The sequence below is a fragment of the Anabas testudineus genome, chromosome 1, assembly GCF_900324465.2.
Source record: "Anabas testudineus chromosome 1, fAnaTes1.2, whole genome shotgun sequence".
Lineage (NCBI taxonomy): Eukaryota > Metazoa > Chordata > Actinopteri > Anabantiformes > Anabantidae > Anabas > Anabas testudineus.
The window spans coordinates 200,085-221,015 of record NC_046610.1 but is presented as its reverse complement, the minus strand read 5'-3'; the positions used below and the strand labels follow the sequence as shown (position 1 = coordinate 221,015).

General features: G+C 42.0%; 2 protein-coding genes across 4 annotated transcripts; one reads left to right on the top strand and one right to left on the bottom strand.

The window, feature by feature from the left end:
- Window positions 1-676: 676 nt before the first annotated feature.
- Window positions 677-5,172, bottom strand: opn6a (opsin 6, group member a). Its single transcript, XM_026360440.1, has 6 exons — window positions 5,043-5,172; window positions 3,862-4,067; window positions 2,836-2,935; window positions 1,943-2,047; window positions 1,628-1,851; window positions 677-1,470 (listed from the first exon to the last, which is right to left on the bottom strand). Exons 1-6 carry the CDS (start codon window positions 5,170-5,172, stop codon window positions 991-993), a joined length of 1,245 nt encoding a protein of 414 aa, XP_026216225.1. The 3' UTR covers window positions 677-990.
- Window positions 5,173-7,847: 2,675 nt separating this feature from the next.
- si:ch73-173h19.3 (calcium-binding EGF-like domain-containing protein) lies at window positions 7,848-19,231 on the top strand. 3 transcript variants are annotated; one of them, XM_026360970.1, is made up of 9 exons: window positions 7,848-7,941; window positions 8,245-8,332; window positions 9,954-9,999; window positions 14,136-14,408; window positions 15,747-15,866; window positions 16,181-16,300; window positions 16,727-16,850; window positions 16,987-17,179; window positions 18,827-19,231. In XM_026360970.1, exons 2-9 carry the CDS (start codon window positions 8,246-8,248, stop codon window positions 18,986-18,988), a joined length of 1,125 nt encoding a protein of 374 aa, XP_026216755.1. In that variant the 5' UTR covers window positions 7,848-7,941; window position 8,245; the 3' UTR covers window positions 18,989-19,231. The 3 variants fall into 3 exon arrangements, with proteins under 3 accessions (XP_026216755.1, XP_026216754.1, XP_026216753.1); XM_026360969.1 differs by having other exon boundaries at window positions 8,242-8,332; XM_026360968.1 differs by having other exon boundaries at window positions 7,848-8,332.
- Window positions 19,232-20,931: the final 1,700 nt, after the last annotated feature.

Sequence of the window (20,931 nt, the reverse complement as noted above, 5' to 3'; positions counted from 1 at the left end):
CTAATTCTCTTATTACATTTTTGTTTGATTATTGTTTCTTACTTCTTGTCATTATGAAGGATATTTGTTTTTGATGTTTAATCCTGTCAGCAACAGGAACATGTTATACTCTGCTAATGCTGCACTCTGCACACAGACATAAAACAGGACAGGTCAGAAAAAGGTCAGCATTCTCAGAGTTGACCAGTTCTTGTTGCTATACACCTATGAGCAGTGTTTCATCCTTATATGGAGTTCTTTTTCCTTGTAAAATGATCATCCTTTAACCATACCAGCCCCCATCTGTGACTTCAGGGTGTGTCTCATTTGTAATAAAAAGCTTGCACAAAGGGGGAACGGACGGAGTTGGAGATAGGAAATCCTGGGTGAAGCATTTATGATGCTAAGACCTCAGGCCGGCTCCCCTTGCAAGTAAAAAGGCCAAGTGTCCTTGTTGTGCTTTATTGTCTCCATCTCTTAGTGTATGAATGGTGTTGTGTTAATTTTGGACCCAACATCTGTACCTGCCAGGTTTCAATTATCTTATATCTTATCTTACTTTTGTTTAATAACTACTGTTTTAAGGACATTTTAACAGGTTTTCACAAATTCAAAGAGCATTTTAGGGGTTGTCATGGCAAGACTGATCGGGACATCTCTGGAATCATTTGAAACAATTGATCCATTTGTCCTTTTTCCAGATTTATTAACGTTGTAATGAATGACTTTACTCTGGCGAGAAGGAACGTGATAAAACAATCATTCATCCACACTGTGAGATGGTGAAGCCGGTGGTAAAAACATTCCACAGTAAGCAGTTATAAAAAGTTTAGGATTTTGACTAGACCAGAAACTTCTACCAAATCTCAGTGAAGGCTATTCTACTATGGGTGCTGATGATTTGAGGTCATCAGTTAGCTGGACACCTGCTAATGTATGTCTAATCTAATCAGAAGTCATTTCATGTATTTGGTTGGCTCCACCAGCAGCTGGTCGGGTGTGGTGAATCCATCAGAGTCTCTCACATTCAAACTCAGAGCTGGACTCAGAGGGTCGGGGCATGTCAATGTAGAACACCTCCTTATTGACAGGTGGCGGTGTGCGGGGAGGACTTCCCATCCCATGGTCCAGGCTCTGAGCCGGGTTGGGCTGGTTCCCAGGTGAGTACTTCTTCTCAGTTCGGATCAGAGGAACTTTGAGTCTGGCTCCAGCTCCTGCAGCGGGCCGGGCGTCAGCCTTTGGCTTAAAGCGCTTCAGCCTGACAGAGTCTTTGGCGTCACGGGCACAAGGAAGCAGGACGGCTACGTCTTTACGGAACTTAGAGCTGAGTCCAAAGTAGATGAGGGGGTTGTAGAAACTGGCAGACTTGGCAAAGAGGCGGGTGAAGATGCTAGTGAGGTTTGGCACATGGAAGCCACAGGCAGACCACATGGACACCACGGCGTATGGAGACCAGGCCAGGATGAAGGCTGTACAGATCACTATGGAAACCTGGAGGAGACAGGGTCGACTGATTATTTAATCACTAAGACGCTGAATTACAAACTACTGAACCTCACCTCTACCCAGGACCTGATTGTTTGTTAAGACAGTCTGCCGTCAAACTGGACTCAGCGCCCATCCTGTGACGTTATCAGTATGAACTCACTATTGTGACGTCTCTCTCGAGCTTCCTTTGGCGGTCGGTCAGGTCTCCCTCTGCTGACAGAGCGTTGCCTCTCTTCACTGTGTTGATGATGGACACGTAGCAGAAGAGCATGACGAGCACGGGGATGAGGAAGCAGGAGATTAGGATGGAGATGATGTAGGATCTGTAGACGCTTGAGTAGTTTGCTTTGGCCCAGTCGATCTCACAGGTTCCATACCCGCGATCTGCAGAGGGATCACAGGTTCAAGGTTAGGGTCAGAGTCAGATCAGTTAAAGCAGGATCTGAAACACAACATTATTTTGTTGGTTTCCTGCCTGTGTAGCTCCCCCAGCCAAGGAGCGGAGCTCCAGACCAGAATCCAGCTGAGATCCAAATCAGCAGCAGACACACAGACACGCTGGTCCTGCTGATGTGACGAGCTGAAAAACAACACAATCAGATTTCATATGTAAACGGGGACATTTCAAACACAAAGTACAATCTGTATCAAGCAAAAAGGAAACTTTAGCTTGGTTCAGACCAGATGTCTGATACAACTAACCTCTCTGTAAACTGACTGCTGCTAATTTTGATCTAGTCTGAAGTCAATCTTTGGATTTTAAAGTGCATCTTTGTGAAATTTCCTTCTGCTTCACTTTATCAGCTAAATGTGAACTTTTTTTGTGAAAATGGAGGAATTCAGAAATGTTTTTGCTGATGTGTGAGAGACATTGGCATCACAACAACAGGACTTCAGACTAACTATCACCTAAAAGAAAAGTAGAATTTAAGGATGAAATGTCTTATTAGACAAACCGAAAGGAAACTTGAAATCTGTTTCATTATATGTGGAATCACAACCCCCCTAACCCGCTTCTCAGTAAGACCAAAATATGTTGTAGCTCCTTGTTAATAAACGGAATGGAATTTTAATCACAATGGGAGAAAATCAGAGACAAAAAAACACCACTTGTGGTAACTGGACACAACAAAGCTGGAGACTGAAAATGTTTAATAGCAGGTATAAATATAAACATGCAGAGGAAAATATCCTCAACCCACGGTAACTAAAGAATTTCCAACATTGTCACATGGACCGTAAAGGCCACCATTTGGTGGTCCTGGTCCAGATATTAACTTGCAGCACTGGTTTAGTGGTTTCCAAACAGCCAGAAACTCCTAATGATTACAGGTGAAGCACTGGTAATATGAAGGTTGCGACTCAGACCTCTGCTCGGGTGGCATCCTTTGATGTAGCGAGTGATGCTGATCACTGTCAGAGTGTTGATGCTACTCAGACCAAACAACAGAGTGAAGAAACCATCCACCTGGAGGAGACACCAACAGACTGTACGTCAGAAACCCAGAAACACAAGTCCAAGTCCGAACAATCCTGTTTAATGACAAACTCTCCTGGAAGAAAACCCTTACTCTCTGAGTTTCTTCACCATCAGGTGGGGCTGGATGGTGTTGGGTAATCCAACATGATTTCCCCTCCCCTCCAGGTGTTCATAGATGACATTAATGTTATGGTGGCATCATGCACTCCGCTATTGGTTATATAGGTGAAATGCAAGGGGTCCAAAAGGTGACCTGTGTTAATATTAAAAATTACTATGATTAATTGTATTACCAGTGAGGTTAATGCTACAATTACTGAAGGACTGAAGGTCAGCACAGTTAAAATGCTGATGTTCTGACTCTGCAGGATGTTGTTCATTAGAGATTCGGCTCATATGACAAGAATTAAACAGATTCTTTCAAGCAGCAGTTCCCTGCTCTGTAATAAGAACTCGGTCATCACCTAGTTTGACACGGTGACACCAGACTACAAAGGTATCAGGCAGTCTTGCATTAGGTGAGTCTCAGGTGTTGTGTATTTGTGTGTTTTAGATGTGGTATTACTCCTTCTCAGATGAGGGTCTGGTGCCTCTCTTCTGTCTGTTTCAGATGTGCTTCTGTTGATTGTGGTGGCTGTGGGGGAGCAGTCATCTAACTATTGGTGGTTCAATTCCCTGCTTCTCCTGTCACATGGCGAAGTGTCCTTGGGCAAGATACTGAACCTCAGGTATCTCTCGGTGAGTCAGGTCAGCTCTGCTTTTGGTGTGTGTGTGTGTGAGAAGCAGTGTAAAAACACCTTGAGAGGTAAAAAAAAAAACGTAGAAAAGTAGAAAAGCTCCATATAAGAGCAGAACATTTCCCATTTACCGTTTGACTGCTGTGTGATTCTTAGGGTGTTTCAGGTGTTTGGTACCTGGCAGGTCCAGACAGAGGAGATGATGTAGTCGCTGTCCTGGAAGATGTTGAAGATCTCAATGATGCCTCTAGAGTATCCAAACACTGAGATGCTGGAGTCAGAGATGGCCAGGTTAAAGGTCAGGTAGTCTGTGGGCTGCAGCGTGGCCCTCTGTCTGTACAGAACAAAGAGGACGATGCTGTTTCCAAACCAGGACAACCAACCTGAACCAAAACACAGAGCAGAAACACTCAGGTACAGTACTAAAGCCAGCAGAGAGCAGCACAAAGTCTGGTGTGTCCCACATCACTCCTGCTGCTGTTTAACCTGGTTCAGATACTGGTGCTGCTGTTTCACACTGCAGATAATCCTGTGTCCTCTCCCTGACCTTCCCACAGGTCACACATCCAGGTTCTAAGTCTCAGTCATGAGACAGAGAAAATTTGACAGAAGATTCAGGAAAAAACTGAGTGTTTCCTACATTACTGGACTCTCGCTGCCTTCTGTGGAACTCACTTTTACATCGGAATCTGGACAAACCATAACCAATGTTTTTAATGTTGCTTTATTTTTCATTTCTTTTATTTGTATTTTTTAATTTTATCTACAGAGGAGGAATGTGTGCTTGTGTGTGTGTGATGTTCTTGTACTCATCTTATGTCAGGTGATCACAGAAGATTTCGTTGTACTTTGCTCAACAGGTTCAGAGGGAGCCCAGCACCAGCATAGGGAAGCTGATGTAGATATTAGATATAAGAGTTGTTTACTGCACCATGTGAAGAAATTTGAAACAAAATGGAGGAAAAGCCGAACGTCTTTAACACATTACGTGTCAGAGTGTGTCCGATCAGAGGATTTAAATTAGAGCTGTACACAGAACTGCAGATTCTACAGACCTCTTTGTGTACTAACCTGCTGCACCAATGACAGTAGTGCTCGTTTATTACTCTGAGTATCCAATGCAGGATAAAATCTACCTTAGCGCCAGCTCCTGGCACGAACGAACGACTCGTTCTGAATGGTTCTGAGCTCCTACCTACTTCACACAAACACGTCTGTCAGATGAAGGTAAAGAAACAGGTCTGCAACCGTTCAGAACTGTTTCCAGAGTATTTGTACTGTGTAGTACTCTGGTTTACTATTACAGTGTAGTAATACTACAGATTAGTCCCTGTGTTGCAGTTTGTGTGTGTACCCACCCAGTAGCAGCAGGTAGACTCCGATAATGGTCTCGCCCTGGTCGGACAGAGGGGGGTCTCTGCCCCCCAGGATGAAGCTGTGGTTCTTCCAGGGGGGGCCTCCGGCTGCCGAGCCGCTGCTCATCGACATGTTGGGAGGAAAATCAGAGCTGTTGCTGATTGTGCAGTAAGTGAAGAGAAACAGGAAGTCTGTTAATCTGAGGTAAATATAGAACCTGATCCTGGTTCAGCACCAGGAGGATTGGCCTCAGACCAGCACCACGTATGAAGGTTGGGGTCAGAGGTCACACAGCTCATCTCTGATTGACTGATTGATTGATGATGTAATAGACTAGCTGCAGGTGAATACATACTAGTACTAGTAGTATTAGAGTACTAGTGTATTTCCATCTTATGTAACTTGTTTTCAGGGGAAAATACTGAAAATACTTTTACTGCAAATGCTGGAGAGGAGAGGATCTGCAGTTTTTTTAAAATAGAAGGTTTTAAATAATTTTATATGATTATATGATCTTATATCGAAATATTTAAAATGCAGCTGAAAGTCTCTAATACTTTGTGTTTGTTAGTAATACTTACTAGTTAGTAAGACTCAGTTAGTAGTACTCAATATAATTAAAATGCAGTAAAACTTGCTGAACAGCTCTATCAGTAAAGTACAGATACTCTATGTACTGAGTACTTTTACCATTTATGTTTACAGTACATTTTGCTTTTGAAAGATCTATTTGACAAACTAAATAAACCAACCAAATAAATAATAATAATGTGGGACACCAGAAAAACTTTGCATCCATCCGAGGTTCTGTTATATACATTAAGGTGAAGTGCAGAGCAGTACACACTGTATCAGTACTACTCTGCAGTAATGCTGTGTTGTGGCTGTAGTTTTATGACACGTCTTTCTTAACAAAAAAGTTAAATATGAGCTAATGAGCAGCACAGTGGTGTTGTGGTAGTCCAGGTCTCTTTCTGTGTGGAGTTGTTATGTCTGCCCGTGTCTGTGTGGGTTCTCTCCGGGTATTCCGGCTCTTTCCCACTGTCCAAAGACGTGTGTTAGGTTGTTAACTGGTGACTCTAAGCTGCCCATAGCTGTGAATGTTTGTTTGTCTCTGTGTGTCAGCCCTGGGATTTACTGGAGACCTGTCCAGATGTAACCCTGCCTCTCATCCAATGACAGCTGGGATTGACTTCAGTACTCCTGCAACCTTTAACAGGAAAAGCAGGTAGGATGATGAATGGATGGCTGAACTAATCAGCTGCGTTAGCAACTGATCCTGAGCCAGTTTCACACTTTGACCTCTCAACCCACAGATTGCTGAGTGCGTCAGCTGAGCAGCAGCAGGAAGAAGAGGGTTTCCTGCTGAGGCTCCTCAGGAGTGTCCTACTATTTATAATAATCATTTAAGCACCAAACCCCTACCAACTTCACAGTGTAAGGTTTAAGGCCTTACAGAGGACCAGTAACTGCAGATAGGTACTTCTACCTGTTCATGTGTAGATCAGTGCTCACAGCTCACTGTTGCTGTGTTAAATCCAGACAGCTGCTCATTAACAAGCTTCTAATCTGCTAGTCTGCCTGGGAAAGTATCAGGTCCGTGGTTGGAACGAATGACAATAATAGAAAGAAGGTGACCCTAGAAGGGTTTCCATCTGACCTGGAACTGGCCCAAGAGCCCAATAAATTTGATTCCAGATTTGATGTGAATGAACAAGAAAACAACTGCTTTGAAAAATAATCTGAGCACTTCTTTTCACAAGTCCTGTCTCTGAGGAACAACAGGTTGTGCAGACTTTCAAGCATTGCAAAGCTAGAACAAGTCCTGGTCCTGATGCCATCAGCAACTTAACTCTGAGGATTTGTGCTGAGCGGCTTGCTCACATTTTCAATCTGTCTCAAAGCAGCAAAGCTTGCCGACTCTGTGGAAACAATTGACTGTGGTCCCTGTTGCTAAGCTCTCCCACCCCAGGTCACTGAATGATCATAGTCTTGTGACATTAACCTAACTGGTTATGAGTTAATTTGAGAAATTAATCTGAAAGGTCATATTGAGCCACACAGGTCCCCTTTTGGACCCCCTGCAGAGTCTTCTTGTATCTGTTATCTTTCCTCAGTGTTAAACAGAACGTTCATTTAGTGGTTAAAGTTAGTAGTAAATCAGTGGGACTCCATTAAGCTGACCTCTGACCTCCAGAGGAAGCAGCTGCTGAACAAAGTCCAGTCTATCCTGTCTGACATCCCCTACACTCTGAGGTTCAATGTTCTGCTTTCTGGTTCTCTCTTCAGAGCCAGAACCAACTGAAACAAACACCTGCTTCTACCCCCAGCGATCATTATGGTGAACTTGGGTTTGCTGATGGAGACTGTGAGGCCCAGTGGCAGCAGGGTCTTGTTTCTCTTTTCATCCTCACCAGATTTAGTAACAGTGAATGACTCAGTAATGACTCCTGCACCCTTTTGGAGAAATACCTTTTCCCCTGCTTTGCACCTCCACCTCCTCAGCTCCTGGTGGATTTCAGGTCTCTGTTGTGTACTTTGGTAAAGTACTTACTGTCAGCGCATTCAATTTTACTTACTGAAGATAAATGTTTCTAATGTGCAAACAGGAAAAGTAAGGAAAGTAAAGTAAAGTTTATTACTAGAAATCCAACATGTTCAGTTTAATTCACGAACAGATTCAACAAGCTGATTTCACTGTCACAGACACATTTCTTCTGCAAATTGCTGAAAAAAACCTGCAATGAAATATCAAGCGCAGTGAGCGGCAGGGGGCGGCACCGCACCGGTCCGTCTCTGCAGCGCGCAGCGGCAGAAGTCGACAGCGACACCGCCCGCCTGTCCGCCCCCTGCTTCTCCGGATCAAACGCACCTACAGGTCAGAAACACCGGAGAGTCCAGGTAAGACCGCTTCACTTTGACGTCCCACGGTGTATTTCTGGGCTGAGTGAAACCTGTACGAGGATCCTGCTGTGGACCTGGAAGGACCAGGTCTGTGGTGGGCTGCAGTTCGTTCGGTTCCCCTACTGTGACGGTGGATTACTGTTCGCTCTGTTGCAGAAGCATCACACTTTCCAAATAAAAGCAGAGAAAAAAAGAGCTAAGACAGGAATACTGGGGAAGTCTGAGCTGAAAAAGGTGTAAAGTATTAAATATTAAGATGGTGAACTCGAGAAGTTTGAATTGTTGGTTGTTTCTCAGCAGGATGGAGACGCAGCACATTTTCCTCTCTCTCAGTGTTTTCATCGCCTCCGTTTCAGCTCAGCAGGTGGAGGAACGTGTGACCTTCTCAGTAAGGACCCAAACCCTACTTCTATCAACACCCCATCAAATTTGTACCAACAGTGAGATTTGAAAAAGTCTCACTGTTTGAAAGGACTTCACACAGATTTAGGTTAAGAAAAACTACCAAGAACACGATGAACAGGTAGAAAATGAGGATGTTGGTGAAATTAAAGACTTTGCTCATTTTTATTCTATTCACTTTGGTTGAAAAAGTTTCAGGAGAACAGTGATAAATCCAACCTCTGCTTGGAGTTTTTCAGCTTTAGACAGCGAGACACTGTGCACATTCTCCACAAACTGTAGCCACCAGAGGCAAGTTTAAGATCAGTAAAGTCACAGTTTAAAGGTCCACTATTGTGCTTGTCAGTCTAAGATACTTTGGTCTTGGATGTCTCTAGAATGTGTCTGTAAATGTTCATGCCTCCACTTCCTGCCCTCTGTCAGAGTTGCTGTTTTCAGGGTCTGTGGCTTAGTATGCAACTGAGATGTGATCCTGTGAAGGAAGGTGGGGTAACAGCAGCAATTGTCGCCCTGCTAACGGAAATCGTCTTGAACTCCGTTTTAGCACTGACAGTGGCTGGTACAACCACATCATTTCTAATGCTTCCATATAACTTACCACTTGCTAACAAAATAAGGTCTAGATGCCTGAACCAGTAGCCGAACCCACCTTTGTGTATGGGGCTGGAGCCAGTATATTTGAATGTGTTACAGAGTGCATTCAATGTATACTGAGCAAACGATGGACCCCTTATGTAGCTGTAAAATACAAACAACAGACCTGATGTTTGGAAGAGACACAACCACCGTATTTGTGTAACTCACTACATGTCGACAGGAAACAACCTGTCGTAGGACTGTTTCAAGTTCTGAAAGAAAAGCATATATTCTGTCTGTTGTTAGTTTATACACACACAACTAACTATAACTACCTACATACAAAAAATAAAACACCAGTCACAGGACTTTTTTCGTTTGTTCTTATACACACATCAACTTATTTACAACCAGAACCAGACATCATGCAGTTAGCATAACATGATAAATGACTACAGTTACTACACAGTAATATATCAAACATGTACTGACTGTTGGAGGAGCACAGCGGACTGGATCACAGCGGAATTGATCCTACTAAAATCTCAACTTTGATGCAAACCCAGCACACCCCCCAAAAGACTTGAGAACTTTAGCTGTGCCATGTTGATCCTATCACAGCGAGTAAGCGGCAATGGTGGAAATCCAGTTTTGGGCTGAGTTTGTCTCGGGCAGTGATTGGACCGAGCCTGAGGCGGGACTATGTGACATCAATCCTTCCTGATGTCAGGAAGGTGAAGGATTCTGAACAGAGGATCAGACTAAACAGCAAAATGTGAAAAAAGGAGGAAGAGCACTTCTAGAGTTTGCACAACAGGAGACCTTTGAATAAACCAGAGAACATTGTGAGATGACTTAGGCAAAATCTGAACTTGTGTCCACACAGGACAGAGAAAATACGTAATCACTGGGTCAGTACTGACATGTTGTTAGGAGGCAGTTGCTATGGTAACTCTTGGTGGTTGCCGGGGTTATCTTTGTGTATCCTCACAGCATCAGTAGCTGATCAGTAACCTCATGTTGTCTGACAGTGTACAGAGGGATATGAGTTCCACGTGGACGAACAGGAATGTAAAGGTGAGACAACACACTGATCTCAAATCAATGATCAATAACGAAAACTATAACAAATAATAACACTTCAGGATAAAAATTATTTGAAATAAAAATTAAAAAAAAGTATTTTCAGGTCAAACTGTTTCCTTATTTTCCAGAGATTTGTGAATAAATTCATAAAAGCAAACTGTGAACACAGAAACATGAATGTGAAGCAGTTCATGTGAGAACAACGGTGACGTTGTTCTAATCTACACTGTAAGAAATGTTTGTAGAAGTTACGGTAAAAAACTGTTAAATAGCAACAGTATATTACCGTTAAATGCAAAACAATATATCACAGTAATAGATACACTTTTTTACTGTTAATCAAGAAACAGTATGTAACTTTACTTTTTACTGTGAAAGTATGTAGAAAACACACAGTTTTACCGTTAAAACATAAAATTTAGCTAAAATTAATGGGAAAATACCGTAAGGCCACAAGCAAGTAAATATCGTAAAATTAATGGTATTATTTGGTTTAAATGACAGATTTTGTTGACGTATACATTGAAATTTACGGTTTAAAACCTTTTATAATTCAACAAAAACATTTTCTTTTTTCTACAGAAAGGAGATGTTAAAAATATGATATTTATGTTGATTTTGAAATAAAATATATGTTTACATATACTGTTATTATCTGTCATTTTATGTTATACACTTGTAAGGCTTTAATGTGTGATGGAAAACTAAAACATGAATAATACATTTCTTGAAGAAATTAAAGTCATTGGTGTTGAAAAATACCAAATATCTCATGTATCAAGTTTCTGGAAAAGTTTGTCCTAATTATGTTGTTATTGGTTTTGCTTTTGACCTCTGACCTCTAATGTACCTACAGCACAAACTGGAAATATAATAAAACGGATTTGAAATGCGGCCCACACTGGGATCAGCCTCCATACTGGTAATGACCAGGTCCATCACAGTAATACTTAGAGTTATGTAGATGGTCTTCACTGAACATATGGTGATTTACGGTAACATATGGTTTACTGGTTGTAAATGTATTTTATTTTATTTTATTTTCTCAAACTAACTGTGAACCACCGTCATTTAAAGACTAACAGACGGAGCACTGACGTATTCAGAGAGCGGGAAACTGTGGTTCAAATGTTAACGGACGCTGAACAGTTGGCGCCTCTTCTGTCCGAGCAGCACCGCGGAATACAGCGTCTCCTGAATGTTACCCTGGAGGAGCAATGTGTGGAGGTAAGTTTGAGCTTTAAAATAACGCTTCGGTAATTGTTCTTCTTAAAAGTTACGGTTATTGTAATTGACATTAAAGTTGAGGTTAACGACGTGTTCCCTAAAACGTTATTTACTTAACGTTTTTAACGGTAGCCGCTAGCTAACCTTAATGCTAATCTTACAAATTAACTTGCTAGCTAACATTTGTCTTACATCTAACTGTCTTAGATATATTTGTGTTAAACATTAATGTGTTTAGCTAGCTAGCTAAGTGTACAACAAAATGTGTAGATGTAATTTCTGTGATTTCTGCTTACAACATTGAAGTACTAAGTCCTTCACGGCAGACTTCATCGTAATGAACCACATTGTTTATTCAAGTGTTGAGCTGGTTGCAACGAGACATTTTGTAGATATAGAGCTTTTAAAGCTCACATTTAGTGGAGGCACAAGGTATCTGCTCTTGTTAATGTTAGCGTTACTGTTGGGAGGCAATAGCGCAGTACCAGTGTGAAAATGAGCAGTGAACTGTCCAGTAACAGGATGTACTAATGTTTTCAAGGTCAGATCTTTCTCTACTGGCCACATGTCACGAGAACATAGATATTTCTCTAGCAATCTCTTTTAAGTTAAGTAAACTGCATTTATATTTAATATTTTATATTTAAAAAATAAATAATATAAAAAATTATATTATTTGTTTAGTTGAGTCTTAGTTATCTGTCTTCAGTACCTTGTCTAACAAGTTGTTTTCTGGCTGCAGAGAGGATCACGACAGTCCAGAACGTAAACATGATGGGCAACTTGAGTCTTAAAGCCAAACTGGTGCCAACATCTGCTTACTGTTCCAGTTTCAGAACATCGTTCCATGTCTGTCTTCCATCATGTCAACCCCAAATGTCAAGGCAAATTAGAGGTAAGCTGTGGCATAGTTTAGCAAACAATATGTAGATGCAAGCACAATTTCAATTTCATAGAGTTTATGTTCCTCAAGAAAACAGCCTCATCGTACACAAAAGAAACAAGCAGTCTAAAATGTGACTGTGGATTTTGTGACTGCTTCAGTGAATGTATAATTGTATTGTTGTTGTTGCATTGTGTCTTAGTGACAAATATGTTAGTGTCTGTGTGTCACACTGATACTGTTGATAAACATATGACCTGTAAAACTATATATCAGATATCTGTGTTTAGGCATTATGCTTAAACGCTGCATCAATGTAACATTTGCTTCTGTTTTCTGGCTGCAGAGAGGATCATGCCAGTCCACGTCATACTTGACGAACGCGAATGATGACAAGACCTGTTCAAAGTTCCAGTTCCTGAACATCATTCCACATCTGTAGAGGACTTGAGACTTCATTCAAGTGTGAACCGTATGAGTTAAACACCGCTGATGTTTAGACAAATTAGAGGTAAGCTGTATTATTGCCCCCCTCATTCATGTTAGTGTAATAAAAAATACAAAGATGCAATCAAAATTTAAACTTGACTCAACTTGATCTTTCTCAAAGCAACAGCTTCAATATACACAGAAGAAACCAGAACTCTAAAAGTATAGTTGTTAATTGTCTGACAAGTGGAGACATCTGAGTATTTAGGCTGGTAATGCTGTTGATTGCTTGGTGATTAATATGTCAGATTCTATATTTTGCCCATATACTCATAACATGCTCTGCAAGACTATACTTCAACTTTCCATCACGTAAAATTAATTGGAACTGCGTATGTAAGGCTGTATATATGTGTGTGGGTATAATGCTCATCACTGCATCAATTTTAATTTTGCTTTGTTTCTGTTTTCTGGCTGCAGAGAAAAACCTGCCAGTCCACAGTGTGCACCTTATGGACATCTTGGGAATCTTCTAGAAGAAATGTTGACAACATACATCATGGGTTCTAGTTTATGGAATATCACGTTCATGAGAGACTCTAAACCATGTTGATCACCATCTTCAGTCATGTCTGACCTATTACTCATCCTGGGCAAGTGGCCACATTTTCTTATGATGTTTATATTGTTAATTTCACTGTACATTGACCTAAAAATACATGCTGTTTTTCAAGCTCTTAAAACTACTTTGTGAGTTAAATGGGCAGTTTACTGGATCAGATCAACACAGAATGCTTAAAGGCACAACCTTTACTTTTAATGATTATAGTTTGTTGTTTTACAATGTATTTATATGTTTATTTTGGAATTTATTATAAGTAATTGTGGACTGTAAAATCTATGCCAATCAGCTGTAATGCCTTATTTGATTTACCGTACTTTTTACAGTAAAATTCTGGCAACCCCAGCTGCCGGTATTTTACCGCAACTTTTAATCTTTGTAATAATGTGTCATACATTGTCACCCTATTTTTTACGGTTAAATTCTGGCAACCACAGCTGCCGGTATTTTACCGCAACTTTTAATCTTTGTAATAATGTGTCATACATTGTCACCCTATTTTTTACGGTGAAATTCTGGCAACCACAGCTGCCGGTATTTTACCGTAACTGTGAATCTTTGCAATAAAATGCAGTAATGTTGTATACTGTTGTACTGTGTTTATAACTGAAAAAGAACTGTATCTAGGTTTACAGTATACCTGTTATTTTACATAGTTTACCTGTCAATAGATTTAACTATAGCAGTTATTTTTATAGTAAATTACCGTAAACAGGTTTACAGTAAACCTGTGTTTTTATAGTAATTTCATGTAAACCAAAAAAGTTGCCAAGTATAAAATGTACGGTTTCTTATTAAATATACCGTAATGTGTCATACATTTTCACCCTATTTTATGCGGTGAAATTCTGGCAACCACAGCTGCCGGTATTTCACCGTTAATAACACAGATTTTTTTTTACAGTGTAACAGGAGCAATGTTCAGTCCTGTGTAGACTTTAAAGGTTGTTTAACTACATTTTCCAGACATCAACGAGTGCGACACGTTACCAGATGCCTGTAAAGGAGGGATGATTTGCATCAACCACTATGGAGGATACTTTTGTCTGCCGCAGAACGCTCTGATCACCATCAACAATGTAGACGAGGAACACACCACCAACCGCGCCCCCCCTCCACATGTCCCCCTCCCCGCTGTACCCGTTCTCCGCAGCAACTACCAGATCACCAGTAACCAGAGGCTGATTTCTGTCCAGTGTCCAGTTGGATTCAGCGCAGACAAATTCAACATCTGCAGGGGTGAGTTTCCTCCAAAATATCTGAACCTTATTGGGAGCAACTAAAAGGCAATGATGGAGCAAAGAGAATATTCAATTCAAGCTTATTTAGATAGGGTTAAATCATAAAAGAATTATCTCAAGACACAAATATAACTTTATACAGAATTATATAAAAAACCCAACAACCCCACTGAGCAGCACCAGAAGACAGTGGAGAGGAAAAACTACCTTTAGAGGAAGAAACCTCCAGTAGAACCAGGCTCAGGGTGGGCTGGTTCCACAGGAGAGGAGCCGCAGCCGCAGGAGGAAACCTGCAGCCTGAGAACGTAGAGTTCTGTTTGGAAGATATGGAACTATGAGTTCTTTAAGAGAAGATGGAGCCTGATTATTAAGGGATTTATAAGTGAGGAGAAGAATTTTAAATTAAATTCTGGATTTTACAGGGAGCCAATGGAGAGAAGCTAACGTAGGAGAAATATGATCTCTCTTACTAAGTCAAGTCAGAACTCTTTGTGCAGCATTTTGGATTAACTGGAGGCTTTTTAATGAGTTATTGGGACAAACTATTAATAATGAATAATGAATTATTAACAGTCCACTCTGGAAGTAACAAATGCATGGATTAGTTTTTCAGCATCACTTTGGGACAGGATGCTCCTAATTTTAACTTTAATGTTTCTCAGGTGAAAAAAGGCAGTTCTAGAGATATCTTTGATGTATGAAGTGAAGGAGATATCCGTGATTAGACATAGTGTCTCTGAGATTTTTAGGCCCAAACAGTATAACCTCTGTCTTGTCTGGATTTAGGAGAAGGAAATTGGAGGACATCCAGGCCTTTATGTCTTTTAAGCAGGCTTGAAGTTTGACTAATTGATTAGTTTCTCCTGGTTTCATAGATAAGTATAGCTGGGTATCATCTGCATAACAATGGAAATTTATAGAGTGTTTCCTAATAATATTTCCTAAGGGGGACATATATAAAGTGACAACAACTGGTCCAAGCACACAACCGTGCATTTTGTTTGCAGGGAGGATCAACACATTCATGAAGTCATTGCTGCTAAGAGTTAAGAGGATACTATGCTCAACAGACCTATGACTCCGTTCAAATAACTGCCCTCCTCTGTGTTGGTACATGGTTCTGGACTAAAAGATGGAATCAGTTCCTTAAATTTGTCCAAAGGATTTTCACATAAACATCTACTGTAGTGAATCTTATTCTTAGGTGATGGGGGAGGACAGCTTCTGTCTCTTTCTGGCCCCAGTTTAGAACTGACGGGAAGAAGGCGCTCTACCAGGTGTGTGCGACTATGTTCAATCTGCGCTCTGTGTTGTCACTTTTTTTGTTGTTTTCTAGATGTGAATGAGTGTGTTCCCAGCAGCCCCTGCCAACACCAGTGCTACAACCTACCGGGGTCCTTCCTGTGTCAGTGTGATCAGGGCTTCGAGCTGAATCCAGACCACCTCAGCTGCCATGGTTTCTCACACACACACATTTTTGTATGGCAGTCAGCGTGAGGCCTCTCATTGACATGATGCATTCCCTAGCCCCCTACTGTTGCATAGGCCATGTTAATTTGCACTGTATCAATTGTTTTGCCTTACCCTAACTCTAAAGCTAAAACCTAGTCTTAACCGCAAAATTGCACTTTAAACACCCATCTCATTGTAAGGACTGGCTAGAATATCCTCAAATTGTAAAAAAGCCCTCACTTCGAAGGTTGAAAATTCAGGTTGTAGCTCAGTAGTTAGTGTGACCTTTGACCCCTATTTGTCGCTGCTGTCCATCAGACGTGGACGAGTGTCTGCTGTCATCCTACATCTGTCCGTGGCAGTGTGTGAACCAGCCGGGCTCCTACAGCTGCATCTGTCCTGAAGGATACCAGCTGCAGGGAACACGCATGTGCCAAGGTACAGTCCTGAAACGCTGGTCCACACACACACTTAAGCAGATGTTCGATTAATATCCAGTATTATTGAAAACATATTATTTCTGCAGCAGCATTGTTGCTAATTATCTGTTGTTTAGAGTTTATAACGAATACACTGATAAACGTAATAAACCCAGATTAGATTAAAAAAACACTTATTAACTCTTTATATACTGGTTTTACTGGATAAACAGGGATGCAAATGTGTTACACATGTCAAACCACACTGGAAGAAAATCACACGAGGACATACATAAGCAGAACAGGTCGACTGGTGGAAATGCAGGAAGCAGCAGAGCCAAGACTACAACCTCTAAAATACACTTCAGAGAATTTAAAATGCTGTTCAACGTAAATGCCACATTCTAGTAGGTCTGCAGTGATGCTGTGTTCTGGTTCTGGTCAGATATCAACGAGTGTGTAACTGGACCAAACTGCAGCGAGGACCAGATGTGTTGGAACTACTTTGGAGGTTACCGCTGCTACCCCAGAAACCCCTGCCAGGAGCCCTACGTCCAGACTGCAGAGGGGTGAGAAGAGTTATAATTAGATTCTGGACTTTCTCAAGGGATTGATTCAGACGTGTTGCTGCAGTGGTCCAGTCAAGAACAACGACAACAGATCAGGCAGGAGCAATGTGTTGATGTGTTGTCTCTGTGTCAACAGTCACTGCAGCTGCCAGTCTATGGGCGCATGCAGGGGACTCCCGCCCTCCATTGTTTACAAGTACATAAGCATCACGTCGGAGCGTTCAGTGCCAGCCGACATCTTCCAGATCCAGGCCACCAGCGTCTTCCCCAACATGCACAACACCTTCAGGATCAAAGGGGGCAACGAATACGGACAGTTCTTCCTCAGGGTGAGCTGCAGCAGTAAAACTGATTGATGATCTTATCTGACAAATTCAGTTATTCTCAGTTTATCTGTGCTCGTCTCAGTCCAATAGCTTAACTAGTCCCAGCAAGTAGAAAGCAACTGACTGTAATGAGCTTCACTTCGGTTCTGTGAATTAAAATATGTGTCACAAGTTTGAGGAAGGGCTCCATAGCCAGACACAACGAGACAGGAACTAGTTTTAAATGTTTAATAAAACATGAGTGCAAGGAAAAGACAAATGAATACTGCAGGGAACTCTGCGGAAGGAGATGGGGTCGGGTGAGTCTGGAGGTCAGGGTGTGAATTGGAAGTGGTAGTAGACAGTATGATGTCACGGCCAAGATGGCCGACCAATGGAGGGCACGTGGAGCAGATAGAGGAGGATGGAGACGGTGGATGCCGGGAATGGCGGCTGGCAACAGTGGAGAGTGTCCTGGGGAGTAATAACAGTTCTGCAGAAGCACGATCCAGATTCTAACACAGATGACTATGATGAAACCCAAAGTCCAATAAACAGTGTAATAACACAGTCCGGGGTTGTGTAGAAGGGCAGGTTAACAATAAGTCCAAGTGTCATGGTTTCGGCCTGGCCCCGGCCGGCCTTTCCTCCCTCACTTTCCCTCTGGACGTTGCCCACCAGCCCCTTTTCCCTCTGCTCACAGCAATCAGCTGAACATTGGACTCACCTGTGTTCCCTTCTCCATACAAAACTCTCCTCAGCTCTTTCCCCTCTGTTAGTTCGTCATCATTGCTCAACCTGTTCCTAGTCTGTTTCCCATGCCTGCTCAACCCTGTCTGCTTAACCCTGCCTGCTCCTGCTCGTCCTCCTCAGCCCTGTCTGCTTCCCCCCTGGATTCTCTGGACTATGTTCCCCCCTCTGAATTCTGGATATTGTTGCCTGTTTTTCTCAGTGAGTGTTTTCCTGCCATCGTGCAGTGGTTTTGTTTTGTACTTTGGTTCCTGATTTGTTACTTTGTTCCACGCCATTGTGGTAGTTTTCTGTTGTCACTTTGTCTTCGTGTTTCCCTGCCTGTTTTTGTAGTGTCGGTTGACACCCCCCTTAGTTACTCTGTTTTTTTGTAGTTTCACCCAATAAATCCTGTTTTCTGTTCATTCCTGCCTCTTTCCCCTCCTTACTCATGACACCAAGAGGCTAATATCCAAGATCAGGGGCAAGTGGCGGCCGGCGTCTTCCATGCTGATTTCACCCTCACACTCCGACATGCTGCTCTGGTTCTGTCACGTACTGAATGATGTACTTTTACCTCATCACACACACTAAATGATTTATTCTTGTTCATCTTAGTATCTAATTCGATCTCAGATGATCTGAACCAGTATAAATCTGCCTCCTCTCTTCATCTGAACTCATTAAACGTAGACACATAATAATAAAAGGTCTTTTCAGTGATCAGGTGCTCCCTCTGTTTTACTGTTTGCTGCATCATTTCATGGTGCACATTAAGATACTTCATAAAAGTTTTCATTCCAGCTGTTCTGTGTCATCCCTTCAAATCTCTTACCTCTAGAAAAAAACAGTTTCATGGTCAACTGGTTGTTGCTGCTGGTGATTGGTGAGATTGTTAATGAATGATTGATGGGTTGTTGATTATTGAATCTGTTGTTGCAGAGATCCAGTAACATCAGCGCCATGCTGGTGATGTCTCGTGCTCTGGTTGGTCCCAGAGAACACGTTCTGGACCTGGAGATGGTGACGCAGAACTCGGCTCTCAGTTATCGCTCCAGCTCTCTGCTCCGCCTCACCATCATTGTCGGGCCATATGCCTTCTAGATGTGTTTCCTGCTTCAGACAGATGTTTCCAGGACACTTTGTTTTTGCGGACGTCTCACTGAGCAGAATTATAGATACTTAACAGGGAAGCTGCTGTATTTACTCTTCAATAACTAATGTGGTGATTTCACTGTTTCAGATCAGGTGCTTGTCAAAAGTAATAGAATACATATTACTGTTCACTAAAGTACCAAAGTAAGTAACTTTTATTCTGTTGACTTCTCATTAAAAACACTACAGCCACGTGCTCTCTGCTTATACAGCTCTTTTCAACATTAGCTACCAAAGCATGTCACTTCTTCTCCATACACCGGTGGTGCAGCTGAACTTCAGGGGTTCACTTCAATGTCTCGAACCACCAACCCTGTGACTGGCTTATTTAATCAAATTATTATGTCAGATAAGATCAAATACATCAGTACTAGATTTCCCTGTACAGCAAGTGGTTTTCAAGTTGTACCAGACGCTTGTATTACTCAAGCAATTATATGCTACCTGCACTGGAATAACCTGTATGAAGATTTCCAGTCACATTTCCGTTTTGATTAATCAATATTTAAATGCAGAGATCTGCATTGGTTAGAGAATCATCGGAGTAACGGTGTCTGAACATGACTTGTGTGTCTGAGGACAGTTTGTGGAACCTGCAGGAAACAGACTCAGACTGGTTGTTTTCTGGTTTCTCTGGAGTCTCTGCTCATGGTGTCATGAGAACACGGTCCAGCACGTTACTCACTTCTTCTTCTCTGCTGCCAGCTGCACATTTCTCAGGAAAAACTGAGCCCGACCCGGAAAATCCAGGAGTCTCATGTTTCACTGAGAGAAGTGAGGAGCTGCAGCAGAGACACGCTGAGGAGAAGAACAACAGCGTTCAGAAATTAAAGATGTGAAGATAAGAAAAAAACTACTGGCTCTATTATTTGTACCAAAGCTGGGTTAGAATAATCTTCTGATACTACTAGTACTATTATTGTAGTACCGGCCTGTCTGGACCTGTCTCACCTCGTCGGAAGTCTTCAGTTCGAAGGAAACAGCGTTACCTGTAACGTCCAATTTCAGATGGAGCCAGTTCACACCCACTGTGCTGAAAATCATATTTTATAATCACACTAAACTGGTAAGACGGATACGGCTCAGAAAAGATTTATACCAGTGAAGTAATACTGCAGTAGTACTACAGGTTTCACAGTAAAAAGTACAGTGTTCATATACAGCGCATCCAGAAAGTTTCAGTGCTTACCTTTTTCCACATTTTGTTATGTTAAAGACTTATTTCAAGATGGATTAAATCCATTATTTTTTAAAAAATACCTCATACTGTCAAAGTGAAAGAAGTTCGTTCGGGTTCAAGTCTGGACTCTGGCTGGACAGTGACATTCATAGTTGTCCTGTTCCTGTAGCCACTTCTTTGTTATGTCTGCTGTGTGCTTAGGGTTGTTGTCCTGTTGATGGATGAACCTTCACCAGAGGTCCAGAGTTCTCTGGAACAGGTTTTCATCAAGGATGTCTCTGTACATTACTGCATTCATCTTTCCCTCGATCCAGACTAGTCTCCCAGTTCCTGTCTCTGAAAAACATCCCCACAGCATGATGCTGCCTTCACCATGCTTCACTGTAGGGATGGTATTGGTCAGGTGCTGAGCGGTGCCTGGTTTCCCCCAGACATGATGTTCAATGACTGAGTGCTGAAGAGGCGGTTGTTCTTCTGGAACGTTCTCCTCTTTCCACAGAGAAACGCTGGAGCTCTTTCAGAGTGACCATCTGGTTCTTGGTCACCTCCCTGACTCATGATTGCTAAGCTTGGCCGGGCGGCCGCTCTAGGAAGAGTTCTGGTGGTTCCAAACCTTTTCCATTGACAGACGATAGAGGCCACTGTGCTCATTGGAACCTTCAATGCTGCAGAACTTTTTCTGGACTCTTCCCCAGCTCTGTGCCTTGATACA